At 37.8% G+C, this 21,663-nt stretch overlaps 1 protein-coding gene across 1 annotated transcript in view; it reads right to left on the reverse strand.

Moving 5' to 3' along the window:
• Positions 1–21,663, reverse strand: part of LOC308430871 (uncharacterized protein) — a gene marked incomplete at both ends in the record, with an annotated part of 216,021 nt that overhangs the window by 124,163 nt on the left and 70,195 nt on the right. Inside the window, 11 exon segments of the mRNA XM_080930149.1 lie at positions 851–918; positions 1,004–1,128; positions 3,515–3,550; positions 3,652–3,824; positions 4,671–4,738; positions 4,941–5,065; positions 10,384–10,446; positions 10,671–10,709; positions 11,847–12,019; positions 12,974–13,041; positions 13,124–13,248. Coding sequence (XP_080786275.1) covers positions 851–918; positions 1,004–1,128; positions 3,515–3,550; positions 3,652–3,824; positions 4,671–4,738; positions 4,941–5,065; positions 10,384–10,446; positions 10,671–10,709; positions 11,847–12,019; positions 12,974–13,041; positions 13,124–13,248 — 1,063 coding nt within the window.

Raw genomic sequence — 21,663 nt, forward strand, 5'->3', positions numbered from 1 at the left:
TTCTTGAAAAAAGAACACAACATGTCAGTATTTTTGCTATTTTCTAATATAAACATCTAAAACTTGACTTCACCATGACCTAACAACAGAAATGTAAAAATGAGGGTAGAAAAAAAAGGAATGTGAAAATAAGGTAAAAAACATAATTTCAACTGGCTTAACATGTATTCCAACACTGATTAATGCCAGATATATTTATCCTCATCTCTGTAGCTTACTTTCATGTGTGAAATAGTCAACATTTTCTGACCTGTGATGACCAGATTTAAATGTCAACTGACACAAGCTGGAGTTGCCTAGGAAAAAAATCTTCATAGGGAATTTTCTGATTAGTAAGTCAACAATTTATTTTTTAAAATGGTCTTGATTGTTAATTAAGTCAGGAAGAAGCATACAGACCTCTGTAGATGGCCCCCATTCTGAGCTTGTAAAAATGAAGTCAGCTAGCTGCTAGGCGGCAAAGAATGAAGTGCACTAAGTTTTTAAAAATTATTTACTGTGGGTACAAAATGACTACTTTTCTGAAACCTTTGCCTGTAACTTTTTCATGTGTTATACTGCAGTATAGAACACTAAGTCAAACATGTTTTTTTCCTGTGTGTGTCTATTACTTATTTGTCAGAATATGTTATTACAGCAATAGAAATGAAATTATAACAAAACTTAAAGGAAGTGCTCATACGTCATTGTCTCCCGTTTAAATAAAAAGGAGTCTGCATTTTCCCTTCTGAAAGAAGAAGGAGTAGAGAGGAGTTTGGGTCTTCTGGTATAGACCTCTAGGAGCAAGATGTTAGGCCTCAGCTCCTGTTGATGTTCTCCATGCCTTGTATATCTATTCTGGTCTTCTTACCTCAGCAAGATCAGTCTGCAGCCAGAATAAAGATGTTCAACACTGCTATTCTTGAACATGGGCTTGAGCTGTTGATAAAAGAGATGATAAGCTAAGGGCGAAAGGACACTACTACACTGAGATGACTCAGGATGAGTCAGAGTGGCTTCTTACCAGGCTATTTAAGATCCTCTCTGTGCTGTTGAAAATTTCAGATCCTTGAGATCCCATGCCTTCTGTATGGTGTAGGTTGGTTATAGTGAAATTGAGGGTGAAGGGTACCAGAGATGGGCTTGTAGCTGTAACAAAAGAAAGAAGTGTAGTGTGTAATATGCTCTGTAACCTGGGCTATGTTCAAAGGGATCATTGCATTTAGCTTCTCTGTAACGAGGCTTCTGAACTTTTTCATTTTACAAAACGAAAATTCTAAATAATCTAGCAGCTCTTACTTGTCCTTTCCTAACGTAGGAACCATTATTGGTACATTCTGCTTTCATAAATTTTACTAATCTATATCTCTCTTATGAGAAAAATGTTTTAACATTTCCCTTTTTGTGAAGCTATCCTTAATATTATTTTCATGTGAATATGTGTATACATGTCAATGAATTTTCACATGTATCTGCTTATGTGTGAAGGGCAGAGAAAAACTTGGTATCACCCTAATGAACACCATCTACTTCTATTGGTATAGAGGCTATTATTGGCCTAGAGCTTGTCACGTGTGCTACACTAGCTGTCCAGTAACATCCATGGATCTGTGTATGTACATACCTGGCAATTTTACAAGTATTTTAGGAATCAAATTCACTTCCTCGTGCATGTAAGGCAAGTACCTTAGTGAGCTACCATCCCTGTCCCTGAATTTGTTTTTGACACACTGGCTACTATACCACTTAGTTTTTTCTTAGCATCATTGTGTGTTGGACCTATTCTGCTGACAGGTTTTATAATGAGGTATAGAAAATGACTTGGGGTATGGGACCTTATGTCTAAGAAGATTCAGAAAGGTAAGAAGGCCTGGAGAAATTCACCAAGAGTCAAGCTTGGGCTGTTTTAGGATGTGTTTCCTGTTCCATCCCTCTTTTGTGTCTTAAAATCATAAAAGCATCTTCACGTTGAGAATCAGACCATGGACAAAGGGAGGCTGTGAATATTTAACATAACAAAGTAGATTTGGCCTCCAGGTTCTTCACCATCTCTCAGTTCCTTCTTCTCACAGGGCATGGCTGGCATACCTTGTCCTCTTCCTTGAACCCAGGGTGGGGCTTTTTTTCCCAAGCAGAAGCTCTTCCCTATGTAATTCAGACATTTTGAGATCTCTATGTTGATCTCTATGTCTCTCTCTCTCTCCCCCCTCTCTCCTCCTCTCCATCTCTTCCTCCATCTCCCTGTCCCTCCCACCCTCTTTCTCTCCCTCCCTCCCTCCCTCCTTCCCTCCCTTTCTCCTTCCTTCTTTCTCCCCCTCTCTCTTTCTCTCTCCCCCTGTCTCTCTCTCCATCTCCCTCTCCCTCCCTATTTCCTTCCCTTCCTCCCTCTTCCCTTCCTCTCTGTTTCTCTCTCTCTGTATCTGCTTGCTCAAACATTTTCATGTACCTTTCCACTCTGGCTCACTTACCATGGTGAATTCCCTGACCTTGGGATCAGTAAACACATAGAAAAACAGCTTTCAAATAAACCTGCCTTTATATACTTTATATACTTTAATTTGGCTTGAATTAGCTAATTTGACCCTTGGAGTTTACTTATCCCTTTAGAGAGAATGTTCCTAGCTGTGGGACTGAAGGTATGATTTTGTCATCTTTTAAAAATTGTAGTCAACATAGATGGTGAGGACTAAAAGTTCATCAGCCATTTAGAGTCAAAATAATTTCACTGTGAAGCTACTGGAAGAAAGTGCATGTGTTTAAAACACTCATTTTAATGTGCAAGCAGGCAATACATTGCATTGCACTTGAATGCCAGAAGACAACATCTGGTGTCATTATTTTCCTAAATTATTTTATTTTATTTCATCTGTGTTTTATGAGTGTTTTATCTACATGCATGTCTATGTACCATGTGCATGCCTGGTGCTCAGATAGGCCAGAACAGGGCAACTGAAACCTTGGGACTGAGGCTATAGATGTTTGTGAGACATCTTGTAGGAACCTGGAATCAAACCAAGGTCTTCGAGAACAGCTAGTGCTCTTAACTTCCGATTCACTTCTCCAGCCCCTCAGGTATTGCTCTTCCTCAAGGACTGTCCACTTTGTATTTTAACCTAAGGTATAACAGCCCAGATGGGTAATATAATTGGTCAGTTTGTTTAGTTCTCAGTACAAACACTTATTCCCAATCCAAGGTCATAGGACTTGGGCAACCACATCTAGGTTAGGGAGGATAAACAGGAAACCCTAAGGTTCCACCTTGTCTACTTCTTCTAGAGCTAGCCTTCCAAATGTATACTGTGATGCCCAGTTATTTACACAGTTGCTGGGATCCAAATCACACCCCCACTGCAAGCATTTTACTGAGCTGTGCCTCCAACAAGACAGAAGGATTTTCAGAGCATATACTTCTGTTCATCCCTAGAAGGAAAGAGACTTAAGGAAAGAAATACAAATGAGGGACTTCTGTTTCTTTTTATTTCATGGGCTGAGATTTATAGCATAGGAGAGACTTAATGAATCTCAGAATACTCACTTGTAGATGTGATGGACAGGTTCTGCTGTGTATAACCTAAAGAGATATTAAGAGTGAGAATGGAGTAGGGTGAGGCAGTGGGGGCTGGGAGGGGAGACTGTCTGCTCTGCACAAGAGCACAAATGGTCATTGCTCACCATTGATGTAAAGGCTGTTTTTGTCTAAGGTGTAAGGGCCCAGCTGAGTGACACCATTGGTCAGGTTTCTCAGTTCCCAGAATACCCGTTCATTGTTCAGCCCGGGTCCAGTTGGGTCTGCATGGTAAGTGCAGGTGGCATCTACCCCTGTGGCTGCTCCATTACTCTCAGGCCTGAGAAGAACAGATGCATATGATGATAAAGCGATCACCCGGGAAGCATCTTAAGGTGATGGACAGGAGATAAAAGATTCAGAGGAGATGGAATAAGACTTTTCATTGAATGCAAGACACAAATTTAAAATTTCATGGTCTGAGGAATAGAGTGTTCATATTAAAGACCGAAGTGGATTTGGGAATTAAAGCATAGAGCAGAGACAACTGTGTCTGTGCTTGTTAGTGTTAACTGTAAACTTGAATCACCTGTAAAGAGAGTTTCAATAAGGGGTTATGTACATTGTACCCACCTGTGGTCATGTCTATGGAAACTGATCGATTTGAACATAATTATTGTGGAATTTTCTAGCACATTATTCTAGGATTCACACTCTAAGCAGGGAAAGCTGAAATGTATAGGAATAAAGAAGTCAATCTGAGTACTAGTAAGAGAGCATCCCTAATTCTATTTCTCTATATTCTTACCTGTGGATGGAAAGTGAATTTCTCAATTATTAGCTACTCTGACTTCCCTGAAATTAATTAAAATTGGTCACTTGAGACGTAAACTAAAACAAACCATTATATAATTTAAACAATTTAAAGCTCCATGGAAATTCCCTTTTATTCCACAGTGAGGGAATGAAGGTGGGAATTCAGAATGGACAAGAAGTTCAACAACCAACTGATGGTCTGCAGGCTGTGGGAGGACCTGAAGTGGAGATTGTATGACTAGCGGACAGCTTGGGTGCTGAGTCTAGCACTTCTGGATTTTCATAAGGTTAATGAACATACAAGAGAAAAGGGAAGGAAGGTACAGATTAGATGTGGGACACAATCTGGCTTGTTTTTGTTAGGACTTACCTGAGCAGTGCCACTCGGCAGTCAGAGTACAGGAGGCTGATACTGGTTTTATTGAACAAAGGCCAAAGCTGGGGAAATAGGGAGAAGGCTGTCAATACAAGGACTGAGGGATACAGACTTTTGGAGATGTGTGGAACTAGTGTTGCTGAGTAAATCTGGGATCTATGGAACTGGGTTGAGGGTTGTATAGCCTTCTAGCAGGGTATGGCCTAAGCTGATAGATTGGCTTACATGTTTGTAAAATCTGCATCTACTGGACAGAGCTCTTACCAGTCTTTGTAGGATTCTCTCAGTGGCATTAAACTTCCAGGATCCAGGGTGACTCATTCCCTCCTCATATTCAAGGTTGGTGATAGTGAAGTTGATGGTGAAAGGCACCAGAGGAGAACCTGCCACTACAGTGGAGATGGGAGAAATATACAGTGAGTTGCTGGATCTTCTGGGTTCTTGGGTATCTTCAAGCATTATAAAGTCTTCCTCTAGAAACACAGTTTTCCCGGAGAATAGAGTAGATTCAGCATCACTTGTAATATATCAAGAATGTGTGGGATTTCTCTATGGGGTTCAGTTCACCATGGTACATAGACTAATCACATCAAACTCTGTCTTTAAAAAATTCCAACATGCATCTTTATTTTCTGAGTTTTATTTTAATCAAATTTCTTTTTCTTCAAACTATGAACCTATCAATTAAAAGATAATATAAGATGAAATTGCTGAGGATTTGACAGTACTTAGAAAGTCACTTGCTGTGTGAGCTGAGTTTGATATCCAGGATGCATACAATAGAAATGAAGAACTGACTCACAAAGGTTGTCCTCTGATCTCAACAATCACATATAGTTCATGCATATGCATAATTAAATGCATAATTAAAATTAATTTAAAAAATACTAAAGGCATAGAGTGGATTAGGAACTTTTGTAGTCACTTAAATGAAGAATGAGGACCCGAGTTTATTCCTGGAACCCATTTACCAAAAAGCCAGGTGGAGTGTTACACACTTGTAAATCCAGTATTAGGGAGGTGGGAAGAGGTGGATTTCAGCTTCTCTTAATTGGTGAGCTATTAAAATGTCTTTTCTCAAAAAAGAAACTGTGTTTGGTGCCAGCGGATTAACAGCTAAGGTGGTCTTCAGCATGTTTTCATACATAGAATCCAACTTAATCTCCCACCCCCAACACACACACACACACACACACACACACACACACACACACACACGAGAACAATTCTTTAAAAACATATGTTTTATGCTGGTGTTATACTCCATTTACATATTTTTCTTAAATTGGAATCAATGACATTGTATTGGGAAGCTGATTTTATAGCTGTAAAATCTGAGCCCTGTGGAAATCAAAAAAAAAAAAAAAAAAAAAAAAAAAAAAAAAAAATCTCCAAAAGACACAGACTGATCAAGCCCAGCCTTTGCTGCAGAGTCTTTTCTCCTTTACCAAGGTCCATGGGTATGTCCAGATCACAGTGGAACCTCAGTTGTCCACTAGTTATCAGTAAAAGATATAATCTAGTAAGCAAATGGTATTTGTTGTTTAGGAGAAGCCTACCTTCAGCAGCTTCTTTCTTACTGTCCTTGTAATAGAAATGACAAGTCCCCTAACAAAAGCCTGTCAGTGAATCTGCAAACCCATAATAGAATCCTCAGGTTCTTGCATTCCAATAGAATATCAGGATCTTCCAGGAAGATCACATATCTCTGGGTATCACATACTAAGACATTTAGAGCACTATCAGTGGTGACTCAACCCATACACTTGGTGCACCTAATATTAGATGTGCATTTCTTTGTCACTTCTTCCATACCTTTAAAGTCACACATTCCATTGAAAAACTACAAGGTCTCTTTTTCCTTCCCTGAGTTATCAGTGACAGCATGCTGACAACTTAGGAATCAGAGACAGTCTGCTGACTATTTGGTATCAGACTCCAGGACAAGAGACTGAGGTGTATATTTTATATACCAAAGCAGACCTCTCTTTCTGTTTCTCCCAGAATCCCAGAGTTCCTACCTAGCATAACCTGCCCCCATCCCTGAGCTTTCTAGATTTTAGTTAACAGGCTGGGCAGCCCTGTCCCAGAGGTTCTTCTTTATATAATCCAGACATGTTGATCTCTCTCTGTTTTTTTTTTTTTTTTAAACTATGCCCTATTTATTTATTTATCTATTTAAATAGGATACATTTTATTTACATTTCAAATGTTATCTTCTTTCCCTGATTCCCCTCCATGTTCCCTATTCTATCCTACCCCCCTGCTTCTACAAGGGTATTCACCCACCTTCCCACCCTCTCCTGCCTCCATGCCTTAACATTCCTCTAAACTGAGGCATCAAACCTTGGCAGGACCAAGGGCTTCTCCTCCCATTGATGCCCAACAAAGCCATCCTCTGCTACATGTGCAGCTGAAGCCAAGAGTCCATCCATACGTACTCTTTGGATGGTGGTTTAGTTTCTGGGAGCTCTGGGAGATCTGGTTGGTTGATATTGTTGTTCTTCCTATGGGTTGTAAACCCCTTCAGCTCCTTTAGTTCTTTCTCTAACTCCTCCATTGGGGTCTCTGTGTTCAGTCCAGTGGTTGGCTGCATTGTGGAGAGCATTTTATTGCCACTAGACAGTTGGCTGCAGGAATTTTATACATTCACCAAGGTCAATTAGAAGCTGGTCAAGGCCCTTTCTGGAAACTGGCCTGGATTAAGAGCATTTACTATTGAAGCTCAAGGCAATACTTTTACTTTAAAGCTCAGGGCAGAATATTTACATTTGAAGCTCAGGGCAGGCTCAGTGGATGTAGGTGTAGCAGTCTCTTTGTCTCTTGGAACCCCCTTGCCCCAGACCATCCCATTTAGCATTCAGAAGGATGCTTACAAGATCTTTGATCATTAACTTGCTTGTTCCCTTACTCAGAACTCATGTTCTCTTTTTGCTTGCAATTGAAGTGGTTTAAAAAGAGGATTAAATAAAGAAGGCTTCCCTTCAGCCTCAGAACTGGCAGATGCCATTTTACAATTTTGACTGTCTCTCTTTTCTTTCAGTCCTCGCTCCTGCCCCGGGAACTTGTTTGACTGATTGGGTCTCAGACACAGCGAGCATCTGCTTCTCTATTGGTTAGGCTCTGCTAGTGCCTCTCAGGAGACAGCTATATCAAGCTCCTGAGAGCAAGCACTTCTTGGTATCTACAGTATTGTCTGGGTTTGGCAGCTGTATATGGCTGGCTCCCCAGGTAAGGCAGTTTCTGGAGGGCCTTTCCTTCGGTCCTCTTTCTTATTTCTTCATTTTTTCCTGTTGAATACTAAGGGGCTACGGAGATGGCTCAGTCAGTTCAGTGCTTGTCTTACAAACATAAGGATCTTATTTCAGATACTCAGTACCCATGTAAAGAGTTGTGTGTGGTGCTACACTACACAACTGTGTAGCCAGCACTGGGAAGACAGAGATGGCAGTATCTCTGAATTTTGTTGGCCAGATAATAAGGATAATTGATCAGCCACATGTTACAGACACCATCTCAAAAAACCTGGTGGACAATCACTGAGGAAGACAAGTCATTATTGATCATTAGCATTCACATACATGTACATGCATGCACAAGCTTCTACACACAATACCATAAAACAGCAGCAGCAACAACAACAGTACATAATTAAGAATGTGGGTAGCCAGATTGATTCAGGTCTTTCTCAGAAGCCCCATCAAAGGACAAAAGACACATAAGTTCCACATTCTTGTCCAGGAATGGAGTTGTGGAGTTGAGAAGTACAGCTTGACTGTGGAGTACAGGCTCTAAACTGTAGAAAACAGCAAGCAAGACAGACAGAAAAAAAGGGGTAGAGGAGACTCTTCAGGTAAGTGCTCAGTTCAAATAGGTGACCCTAAGATAGGACCTGTGTGAAAAAGAAGTTTCTCTCCTTAATAATGATCTGAATCAGTAGAAACAAGGGTCCTGAAGAGTGAGTAGGAATTAAGTTTGTGTTTTATGGGGATATGTCTCATCTTCCTGGGCTGTGTTGGGATTCTGTAAACCCCACCCCTCAGTTACCTGGCAGTAGCCAGGTATGCTCCACCCCTATAAAAGGGGCTGCTTGCCCCCTTTTCTCTCTCTTGCCTCTTGCTCTCATGCAGTCTTGCTCTCTCACTCCTACCTCTCCTCTTCCCCTTCCTTTCCCCCCCCTCTTCCTCCAGGTGCTCATGGCTGGCTTCTTCTCTATTCCTCTCTCTCTCTTTCTCTTGGCCTCTACCACCCTCTTAACTCTGCCATGACATGAATAAACTCTATTCTGTACTATACCGTTGTGTGGATGGTCCCTTAGGGGGAAGAGTTTCCCAACATGGGCCCCCCTACAGGCATCTCTCTTGCCCCCAGGCCTCGCCGCACCTCCATGGGCCATATACCCCCCACTCTCTTCATCCTTTCCCTAACATCGGTGTCAAAACCCAGGACGTCATCTTTTCACAGCATTGGTGCCCTGTGACTTTTCCTTTCAGTGACTTTTCCTTTCATAGGTGCTCCGTCATTTTTTCCTTTCACTATGGACATCAGTCCTAAAGTGGCCCAATCTGAGTTATCCTGTGTTCTCTTTGCCAACATGTCTGACTTAACTCTCTGCTTGGCCATTTCGTACACTGGAGACAGTGTACACAATGCTGTACTTCTTAATAAGTTGCTTGGCATATTTATTTCAGCACATGAAAGGCCTCCTGCTCTTAGTCTTTGATTTGTCTTCATTATTTTTTGTTAGTTCTATTTCACATTCTTGGTCCTTCCTTTCAACACTTGACTGGAACTCTTACCCCTTCCTGAGTACCCAGGTTTAGTTCATAGAACCTATTCCCTTATATATGATTCCACTAGGACACCCTCAGAGACCTGCGATTGCCTAAGTTTTCACATGCAGAGCCACAGATGCAGAATGTGTATGAGAATCACCCCCACTCCAGCTTTCTACTTATGTTCCCACGTATTTTGGGTTAGGCTAGTCTCCCTCTCTTCATTTTCTGTCTTCTGCCACCCCCATCTCACATTCTGCCTTCTGTTCTCATGATTTTGCCATGACCCCTCCTCCCATTACTCTTCTGTTTCTCTCCATGTCTACTGTCTGCCTATAAACCTTCTGAAGGTCCTCACTCCCCCTTCTGCCCCCAAATAAACTATTTTATACCAGATCTGTTACATGGCATAATTACCCAGAAGCACACATTGGCATAGGTTTGCCAAGTACCCCTTGGCACATTATATTTTATAATAGCACCCACACCTTGTGGCTCACAATGCCTACAGCTCTAACCACCAGGGCATGGACACTCTATTCCGTCCTCTGTAATCATCCATGCATGCATAGTAGACACATACATATTAACAAAAGATTAAAGAAAATCCAATCTAGAGCTTGTCCATGTTCATTAATCATTTTAGTACTGAGCTATAAGTTCATAAAAGAGTGACCATTTGAGTCTTAGTATAAAGTTTTAAATAATTGTATCATTTCATACTTGAGGAAAAGGAGGCACTCAGAATAAATATGTTGTCCAAGATTGATATGGCTGATAATTTGAGTGTAGGCAAACTCCTCCTCTTAACAAATTCAAAGGCCAGGAAGCACTAATGAACTCTCTGGTTTCTCTTAGTTATCTCCAATGGCCTGTCTTTGAGACTGGGATAGTTGGTTTCAGAGAAGGAGTTGGAGAGAAGAGATACCTACCTGTAGACAGGATAGGTTTTGCAGTGGAGGTCTCCATGAAAGACAGAGAGGAGGTCACTGGAGCTGAGGAGAAATGGATTGGAGAGAAAAATTCTATTTGAAGTACTGCATGAATGTTACAAGAGAGCTTCTTTGTTCTCCAAATTGGCCCACAAAATAGGGGGATATAGGAGTCCAGCTTTTAATTTTTTTCCCATTTCCATGAGTTTGGATACAGTAGGGAATAGATAAACTTCTGTTTCTCAGAGTGTATGATGAACACAACCATTATCATCTTAAGTACTCACTGTGGAGAGTGGAAGCAGAGGTCCTTATATGGGTAAAACCTACAATGTAAATAAAAGAGAGTGAAAATGTGAGGACAAACATGTTTATAACATAGCTTAGGTCAATCAGGCTCATCTCCAAGTAAAACTTGAAGTCAACCCTGGGAAATATTTAGAATCTAGGTTTCATCAAGAGAATTGTCTTGCGATACCAAACATATCCCTAGTTCTTCCACATATATTCACAAGCTGTTCTTTTTTGATTTTGTGGCATGGATGGGGAGAAAGATTAAAGATATAACTTTTTTTTGAGATGGGATCTTTGGTTTATTTGTGATAGAATTGTATTCTGTATTCTGGGCAGGCCTTAAATTCTCCCTGTATCACATGCTGAGCATAATCTTGTAGAAAATCTTCCATTTCATCCTTAATGAAGTGTCATGATTGCAAGAAGTGGCCATCAATCCTGGTAAACGCTTTTGGCTTTTGCTTCTGCTTCTTCTTTTATTTCTTCCTCTATTCCTTCCCTTATCTTTTCTTCCTCATGAAACTAGAGATGAAACCAAGACTCCTGAACATAATAGGCAAATTAAGAGATCACAGGCACGAACCAGCAATCCCTGTTCAGGATTTCAAAATGAAATCTTCAGATGTAACTAAAACTCAAAAAAATATGGTCAGACATGTAGCAAGCATAATAGAGATATTTTCGCTCCATGGAAATACAAAATATACATGTTTAGGGCTACATGTTGCTTATTCCAGCACTTAAGAGAGGCTGAAGCAGGAGAATAACCAACTTTAGGAAAGAATTGATTAAATTATTAGTTCTAGGCAAGCATCAGCCATGGACCAAAATGTACCTCAATGTAAAACAAAACAATAAACTCAACTACAAACCCACCCATATTTGAGTCAATGTTTAATCACCATTGGTTTCAACCAGAGTTGATCTTTGATGTGGCTTGAGCAAGGCTTTTGTAGGTAAGACACATGTCCAAATAATATGTTTGTAATGTAGTGATACAGAGAAAAGAGAAGGAGTTGAAGATTCTAAACATTATATGTGCCCTTAATTTAGGTGGTTACTCAGGTTTAAGATGATGCATAAAAAGGGTCTTGTGATCAAATAGAAAGTGCACTTGTCTTAGAAGAACAGTCTCATCTTTAGTTTATGATTGCTAAGGGGATGCTCACCATTGACATACAGACTGTCCTTTTCTAAGGTGAAGGATCCTAGCTTGGTGACACCCTGAGTGCTATTGCTCAGTTCCCAGTACAGCTTCTTTCTGTCCAGCCGAAGGCCCAAGGGATCAGAGTGGAGAGTGCAAACAGCATCCACTCCAGTGGCTGTTCCATCTTTCTCAGGCCTACCAAGGAAAACAGACAGATATTGCAAATGGAGATTCCAAGGTTATGAGTTCCTTGAGTGAGAAGAGCAGTGAGGTTTCTGATGAAGAATTAATGGGCTTGGTGCCAGAAGAAGTGAATGCATAACAGAGGCAATGTTCTTAAAAGAGAACACAACCTGTAAGCATGTCGGTATTTGTACTATCTTTAATATAAACATCTAAAACATGACCTCACATGTCCTACCAACAGAAATGTAACAAAGTTGGTTAAAAAAAAGGAATCTGAAAACTATTTAAACTGGCTTAACATATAGTCAAGCATTGGTTGATGCTAGATGTATTTCTCCTCATCTCTATGGCTTATGATCATGTGTAAAATAGTCAACATTTTCTGACCTGTGATGGTCATCAGTTTGTAATATCAACCTCACATAAGCTGGATTTGTCTAGAAAAAAGCTTATGAGAAAAATCTCTGTATCAGTTCAGTTTTTCGGCAATTCTTTGAAAAATGGTGCTAGTTTTCAGTTGAAGTAGGATGACCCAGACTTCTGTGGATGGCACCCTGTCTGAGCTTGTAAGAATTAAGAAAATCCACTAGTAGGCAGTAGTCAGATGGGTCCATTAAGTCTCCTCTACTCTTTACTATGGGTATGATACAACCACTATTCTGAAAACCTTTCCACTGTAAATTGTCCACGTGATTTGCTGTAATATAAAATTCTATGCCAAAAAATTTTTATGTGTATTTATTACAGCATCAGGATTGAAATTACAATATGTAACAGAAAGTGCTCAATATATCCACACATTATTGTTGCCTATAAAAAGAAGTCTACATTTTTTCTTCTGAAAGAAAAAGGAGTAGAGACGAGTTAGTGTCCACCTGCCTCTAGAACTCTAGGCATAAGATATTAGGCGTTATTTTCTGATGATGTTCCACTTGCCCTATATATCTATTCTGGTCTTCTTACCTCAGTGAGATCAATATGCATCGAGAATAAAGGGATCCAATACTGCTGTTCTTGAACATGGGCTTTAGCTGTTGATAAAAGAGAGCATGAGTTAAATGCCTAGTGCCACCAAACTGAGATGACAAGGGGTGACCTAGAAAGAGCTCTTACCAAGCGATTCAAGATCCTCTCTGTGTTGTTGAATATTTCAGATCCTTGAGATCCCATGTCCTCTGTATGGTGCAGGTTGGTTATAGTGAAATTGAGGGTGAAGGGTACCAGAGATGGGCTTGTAGCTGTAACAAAAAAAATAGGGAGAGAGAGAAGTGTAAAGTGAAATATACTCTGTAACCTGTAAGAAAGCTATAGTCAAAGGAATAGTTCCATTTCATTTCCATGAAACCAGCATTTTGAACTATTTTATCTTAGAAAATTAAAACTCTCAGTAATCAATCAGGTGCTCTTTGTCCTACTAACTTGTAGCATCCACCTTGTTGTATGTTCTGTTTATAAAAATTTTACCAATCTATATCTCTTTTATGAGAAAATCACATAATATTTCTCTTTGTGAAGATATCCTAAATATTCTTTGTATGTTCTGGATTAATAATATACAACTGCATAGACATATTGCATTCATAATTTCCCATTCACTTGTTCACATACATTTGGTTTAGTCATATATTTTCACTGCTTGGACAATGCATATGACTGTATGGGTTTAAGGTATTTATTCATTCATTCATTTACTTACTATTATGCATATAAGTGTGTTGTTGTATGTGTGTGTGGTATAGGTGCAGTATGTGCATGCAAACATACAGACCTAGGAATATGAATGCCAGAAAAATACTTCTGTTACTTTCAGATTTATTTTGATAAGACATAGGCTCATTGATTCAGGATCTTTCCAGTTCTGCTTCTCATAGTTCTGTTGTTATCGTCACATGGTGTCACATCTACCCTTTATTGTAAGTACTTTTACTCACTGAGTCATTTTTCCAGACAAAAATATTTATTTTTGAAGTTAAAGTGATGTAGCCTTCATATTATATTTTGTATCTTGTTTCATGTGTGAAACAAGCATTTGTGAGGGTTTCAGCTTGTCAGATATTATGATAGAAATCAAGGTCTCTGTGGTCTAGATGCTTAGAATTATAGAAAAACCTCTACTCACTTCTGAGAAATACAATGAGAAAGAACAATAATCACAATCATGACTAAGGTCTATAATACTTCTTAAATATTTAAATAGAATTCACATATGAACATATACAGACTAACCACTTCATACATGAATTGAATCATACCACATATAATGAGGAAGTGTGTGTGAGTGAGATAAATTCATGAGAAGTGACTAAATGAAATATAATTAAATTCCAAAGAAGAAACGACCAAAGAAGTAGTCAGAATAATGAGAGAAAAAAAGCCATGAGCTGGTGTCATTGTAAAGAAAAGTCTTTTAACAGAAGGTAGGCTAAAAATGTTTTTCAGATCCATGGAGTCAGGTTTGGAAGTTAAGATATCAGGAGTACTTGGTCTTCATAAATAACTAGTGTAAAGGTTCTGTGGCTGGACAGAGGCTAGAGTACGAAAGAACAAACTAGTATCTAGGGTGGTTCAAACACAGAGAGAGCAGAACAGGCTGAGTTGAGAGCAAAAGCCATACAAAATGTTGTTTAAGATCACAGATTATAGAGATATGGCCCTTAGATATAAAGCTTGGAATAGGAATTGTGGAAATTTTAGCTTGATGGAGAGGCCCTAGATTACTTGTTAAAGTTATTAAATTTACATTTTATTTATTTGTTTGTTTGTTTGTTTATTTATTTATCTATCTATCTATCTCCTATAAAGTTGCCTCTAGGGAAGGGAAGGTTCTGGAGATATTATTAAGGCACCACAGCTTTGTCAACTCACTGCTGGTCGTAGAGATCCAGTACCGATGGTTATAACCTGCAAAATGGAAAGAAAGAGTAAAATTAAAGAGCTGTTCGATGAATAGATGAACAAAGGGTAGACATGGACATTGAAGTCATTATGAATCATTCTGAGATTTATATATAAACATTAATGACAGAATCTTTGCTTTTATTATGTGCATTGCCCTGCAATAATATTCAGGATGAATATCATAACATAAATTTCATTGAAAGAGTATAAAAAGGCTTGAACTTTTTAAAAATATTTGTTTATTTATGTATATGGGCACAGTGTAGCTGTCTTTCAGACACACTAGATACTATTACGGATGGTTGTGAGCCACCACATGGTTGCTGGGAATTGAATTCAGGACATCTGCAGAAGCAGTTAAGAAGGCTCTTGACTTGGACTTTTATACAATCACAGTACAAAACCAAAAAGACTTGAATGTGGGAATGGGACCTATATGGAAATAAGAACAAGTGTGGGAGGAAATTAAGAGTTAATGGAGGCCTAGAGTAAAGAGAATATTTTATATTTATTATATATTACATTATACATATATAATTTAAGAAAAAGTTTAATAACTAAAAATAAAGTAAAAATAATTTTAAAATTTAAAAATACATACAATAATTTAAGGTTTCAAAATTTTGACAGAAATATACTGTGCCATAGTAATAAGATTTCACATACTGCCAAGGTAAAACAAAGATTTATGATAGGTTTATTTACCTTTTTTCTACCTCTGAAAAGAACCTAAATCTATTGCTGCTCACTCAACTTCTTGTCTTATTTAATCTTTTTATGTTTACTTTGGTTGCAGCAAACTTTATTGATAGTATTCAAGAGAGTAGGGCTCCCTAGGCACCTCTTGTTATTGATAAAAAAATTATGACACTACTTTAGTATATACATATTATCTATAACATTTAACTGATAAATTGTATCAGGGTGTGAGAGTGGTATGTGAGGACCAAAATATAGAAATAGAGACTTGGGATGATGGAGAAGTCATAAAAGTATTTGCTCTTTATGCAGGTTATCTTTAAATTTCAATATGATTATTTGGGAGGATAGAAACAACTGTGGGACTATATAGATTAGATTCATCTACTAGAGATTGTCTTTTTTAGTTGATGCATTGACATACATAACACTGTGGGCAGCTCCATACCTAGTCGGCTGCTAATTCTGGTTTGTGTCAAAAACCTAGTTAAGTATAAGGTTGCATATCAGACAGAAAGAAACATCCTTCATATTTTCTGCCTCACTTTGTTGCCGATAAAGTAGGGTCTCTAGTTGGAGACTCGGGGATATCCCAAACAAATATTCCTTGATATATAGGTAAATCTAGAACCTTGTGCACACATACATACAAAAACATATATGTGGATGTAAATTATATGTAATATATATACATATATGGATGATAATAATATTTATGTATGGGTTGAGAAACTAGGGATATTTTGATGAAAAGAATATGATATTTTAATGGTAAAAATAGGGCATCAGAAATAATTTTTATCAATTAGGTTTTGACAGAAATTGGAGAAGAAAGTTGGCGCGGTACACATCCTGGAAATTGAACCTAGAGCCTTGTGAATACTAGGCAAGTGACCTATCTCTGAGATGCACACAAGGAGTAAAAGGAGTAGACAAGGGGGAAAAGAAGTAAAAAGACAAAAAAGCCAAAGAAAGAACTTCCCATTACTATTTCTCTGGAGAAAAAAAGACAATAAAGAGGAAAACAAGGCTGTATGAGAAGAAAAAAATAGGAGAAAGAAGAGGAATAGAAGGATGATAAAGAGAAGGAGAAGGCCTTGAAAACAATTTTCCATTACTATTTTTTTGAATCATGCATTCCATATCTGATATTCCAGCTAAGAAATAAAAATAAAGATCAGACTTATGAAAATCTCTAAAATTTTCTAGTTATTCCTGTATTTTTTTCATTTGACTTTTGAAGTAATTTTACATTTATATTTTTATTCACTTCTATAATGCAACAATAAACACTGAAATGATTCTCTGGCTTGTAGATCATCATACAAAGCAAATCTATCACTCAACAATATTCATATTGTAGAAAATTACTTTGTTTAGTCCAAATTTTGTAGTACATTTTCAATAATTTTTTATACTGTAAACTTGAAAGGATATACAATGTCATAAAAGACAATCCTTAAGGCACACCTGAAAGGTATAATGCAAATTATATTAGCCTATGAACATGTCTCTAAGAGATTATTTGATCAGATTAATTGAGGTAAGGCAACAACCCTTAATGTCAATGATTCTATTCCCTGGGCAGATATCTTGAAACATATAGAAAGTGGAAAAGCTAGCTGAGTACCTTTTATTTCTCTCACTTACCTCTCTACTTATTGACTGTAGATATGATTCAGGTAGTATTTTCAAGCTAATGTTGTATTGACATTTCTGCCATGCTGTACTAAAAAGTCTAAGCCAAAACAACCCATTCATTTCAAGGGAGAATTTAAAAAATCCAAATCCTTCTTGAGGCACTATTAATGGATGCAAAGAAATAAGAAGTCAGCATTCTGTATAGATTCAACCATGCTCCAGTAGACTTGTGTGTACATGGTCAGCAGAAATTTAACAACCTCATCCATGGAGGTATTTTGGTTGTGATGTTGTTCAAGTCTTATGCTTTTAGTGATAATCACTGTGAGTTCATGTGGGTTACATTCCTTTAATATCTAGAAAATAACATTTTGCAGTAGATGTCTATTGCTTTGGCATCAGGGTATTTTGTCACAGTAACAAATTGTGCTTTAAGTAGTAAAGTGAAATATGTATTTCATATTATATAGGACAGTAATCTCCAAGTGGATATAAAGAAGAAAATATCTAGCTATGAATTAGGTTATAATATTAGGCTAGAGGCTTTCTATCCAGATGTTTGGGAATTGCAATGTTTGGATGGTCACCATGTTACCTGAGGTTCTAAGGAGTGTTTGTGAATGAAGTAGCCATCCTGGTATTCTTTATAGTTAGAATCTTAGGCAAATTATTTCCTCCTTGAATGCATAATGGTTCTCAGTAAACATGAGTAAAACAACTTATAACATTTTACATAAAAGTAACATAATTACAAAATTCTCACCACACAGAATCTTTTTAAGAAACAAAAGCTGCCATTAATGATTTTGTTCTTGGCAGTAGCCTTTCAGTGACCGTTTAGCTGTTGATAGCATGCCATCAGTCACTATTCAGTGTGTATTTATTAAGGGTGACAATGTTTTTTCAAAGTTGTAGTTGTCTGAGATTCCTTATGAAGCCTGAGAATTATGTTGTTATAATGAAGAGAAAGGAGAGTGACTCTTAGACAACCGGGAAGCATTTAGGCACAGAATCACCATCATCACCAACTTTCCCATCATTTCCAACTCTAATTGAGATCATATGATAATCAAAAGAAGTATGGGGATATGGCAAAGAAAAGGAGTAATAAGGCAAGAAAGGTGAACAGATAAAAGAAATGAACAGGAGCAAAAGAATGAAGGAGAAAAGGAATAAAAAATAAATGCAAGGAGGACAGAATGGGGAAAAATAGGTCTAGGAGGTACAATAGCAGGAAAGGAAGAGAGCAAAAATGAGGAGAAAAAGAAAGATGATAAACAGGTAGAAAAAGATAAAGACAGAAGGAAAATATGAAGAAGAGGAGGGGAAGAGAGAGAAGAAAGAGGAAAAAGATGAAGAGAAGAAGAACCAAGAGGAAATATTTAATCCCAAGTAGTAAAATGTAAAAGATCTTGGCCTTCTTTGGTGGTTTAAAAATTTAACACAAGTTATCTAAGAAATATTGTACCAGGTTTACAAGAAATTCAAATAAAACATTAAATGATAAAACCAAAAGTTTATGTGCAATTATATCTCAAGATTGGGACTATTGACGTTTTAAAAAGAAATCACTAATAGAGCAATATCTGGCGCAGTTTTGATGCTTACTAGCATACACACACACACACACACACACACACACACACACACACACACACACACACACACACATATCAGAAAATATTAATATTCTTTTAGTAGTGACATGAATGTGTCTCAAGACATACATCTTCTGGAAAGCAAAGTTATCTCCTATAAATGAGTTTTGGGAAATGTCACTATGTATTCATGTTTTGGATATGAAGTATCCTTTTGAAAGCTCATGTCTTAAAGTCTTGTGCCCTAAGTGGTGAAACTGTTGAAAGGTGATTGGGTTATGAGAGTCTTAACTTCTTCAATAAATGAGCTAAAAATTGAGTGAATTATTAGCAGAGATGGGAACTCTTTGGACTATGTCACTGGTTCCACTTCCATTGAAGGATATATCATGTCCCCAGACTCTCCCTTTCTCTATGTTCCCTGGATCTCATAAAAAAGCAGATTACTTTTATGTCTTCCACTATATTTTTTACCATGACATGGTCCTGGAAGTAACTAAACAACAATGATTAATCTCTATTAACTTGACTGGATTTAGAATCATATGAAAACATATATGTGTATCAGTGAAGGCATTTCTAGAAAGATTCTCCACTTTGACATGGGAAAACCCATACTGAATGTGGATGGCACTATCCAGCAAGCTGGAATCTTTGACAGAATGATAACAGAGAAGATGAACTCAATAGTGAAATTTATGTCACTCTGCTTTCTTACTGCTGATGCAATGTGACTTGTTGCTTTAATGTCCTGCTGACATGATGTCACTACTATAATTGTACTCTGGAACTGGACCAACATATTACCTTTCTCTCTTAAGGTGCCTTTGTTAGGTATTTTGACACAGTGATGAGGAAAGTAAATCAATAATAAAACAACTGATTGACCTAGCCTGAAACTTCCGAACCTGGACCATAAAATGCATTTCTTCATTCAATTGGGTTTCTCTTACTCAGTTATAACAATGAAAACTAGCACTGGACATTAAATGGCCCTCATTCTGACAGGTACTTACCATTGACATAGAGACTGTCTTTGTCTAAAGTATAGGGACCTAGCCTGCTAATGCCATTGGTCAGCTGGGTCACTTCTTGATATAATTTCTCTCTCTCCAAAGGATGGCTCACTGGGTCAGAGTGGTAGGTGCAAATAGTGTCTACTCCAGTGGCTGTCCCATTCTCTTCAGACCTAGAGTGATAGAAATACATGAATGCCTCATTAGGGATAAGAGAATTGTGCATATCTCATTCAAGTTGAGCACCTTCTGGCTTTACATACGTCTTTTTAGTAGACCCTGTCTACTTTCTCAGGTTCATTCTTTTATAAGTCCTTTTTATTTATGTTTTCTACCTTGTAAAGTGGATAAGCACAAAAAAAAGAAAAGAAAAAATTGTTCCTTTTTTTCTCTTGCTCTCATTTTTCCTTTGGCTATTTGATTAACATATATCAATGACCAGCCCATTTTTCTGTAATATAGATTAGTCTGTGTCAGAGATGTTCTCCATGATATAAACAAAAGAAGTCCTACCTGATCAAGGTCAGTTTGCAGCCAGAGTAACCAGAACCAATGCTGGTATTCATGAACAAGGACTGGAGCTGGAGGTAAGACATAAATATGGGTGAGAAAAGTCCATGAGACTGGGTGTGGTGAAGAATGGTAAGCCATGGAATGCATGTTGTACATTACCAAGGGTCTCAAAGCCTCCTCTGTCATATTGTAGAGTACAGAGTCTGGATGGCCCATTTCTGTCGCATAAGGCAAGTTTGTGATTGTCAAGTTGAATGTGAATGGCACCAATTCTGGATGGATACTTGTAGCTGGAGGAAAGAGAGAAATTGTGAGCATAACTGTGAACTTGTGTGTGTGTGTGTGTGTGTGTGTGTGTGAGAGAGAGAGAGAGAGAGAGAGAGAGAGAGAGAGAGAGAGAGAGAGAGAGAGAGAGAGAAAGAGAGAGAACAGAGATATTTTTTTTTTCTGTTTAGTACAGAAACAGATGTGAGGAGAAGACTAATGCTGTCTAGTGGCTACAGTGCCTAGTAGATAGTCTAGGGTAACTTACTTAAAAATCTTTTTTCCCCTTATGCCAAAATAAAGGCAGGTAGGGGGAGCTTAGTTGATATTTGATTTTTTTCTCTGAAAGGACCCTGAATTCTCAGCCCAGAATTCAATGGTGACAAGTTATTAACATTGCATTGACACAGAAAGGACTAAGACCTTTTATTTTCAGCTATGAGTCATCCCATAAAATTATTTTAATGGACAGTAACAGTAAAGACCCATAACTGGTCAAACTAACAAGAATAAGTGATTGTTGAGTGTTCAGCCCTAAATTGCATATCTCTACAATGCCTAAAAATTCTCATGGAAAATTGTGGAAGATTTAGAAGTAATATAAGATCCAGATGAAGGTCTGGAGTGCAGAGTGCTGAGAAATGTATTTAAGATATGCCAGGGCTTTCGTTTTCTTAAATATGTAGCAGATATGATTACTTGTAGAAAAGATTGACCAGCATCCTATGGTAGACTAGGGGGGATGTCAGATGTATTCTCACAAAGCCCTGTCTCTACTTAAGGAATAATTGCTTGGATGAAGAGTTCATGATGCTCTGTTTTTCCCTGAGGCTTGATAGGCAATTAATATATGCTGAAGGTGGAGATATTTTCTTCACCTATATAAAAATTTGTATTATTTTTTTTACAATCCTTTAAATAAGTCCTTACTCATATTCATCATTTAACAAATGAAGGGAAAAAATAATGGAACTATGGTTAGGAAATTGTCTTTCAAAAATGATAAAAATTTATAAAATGTGAA

The sequence above is a fragment of the Micromys minutus genome (genome assembly GCF_963924665.1).
Source record: "Micromys minutus genome assembly, chromosome: 16".
Taxonomy (NCBI): Eukaryota; Metazoa; Chordata; class Mammalia; order Rodentia; family Muridae; genus Micromys; species Micromys minutus.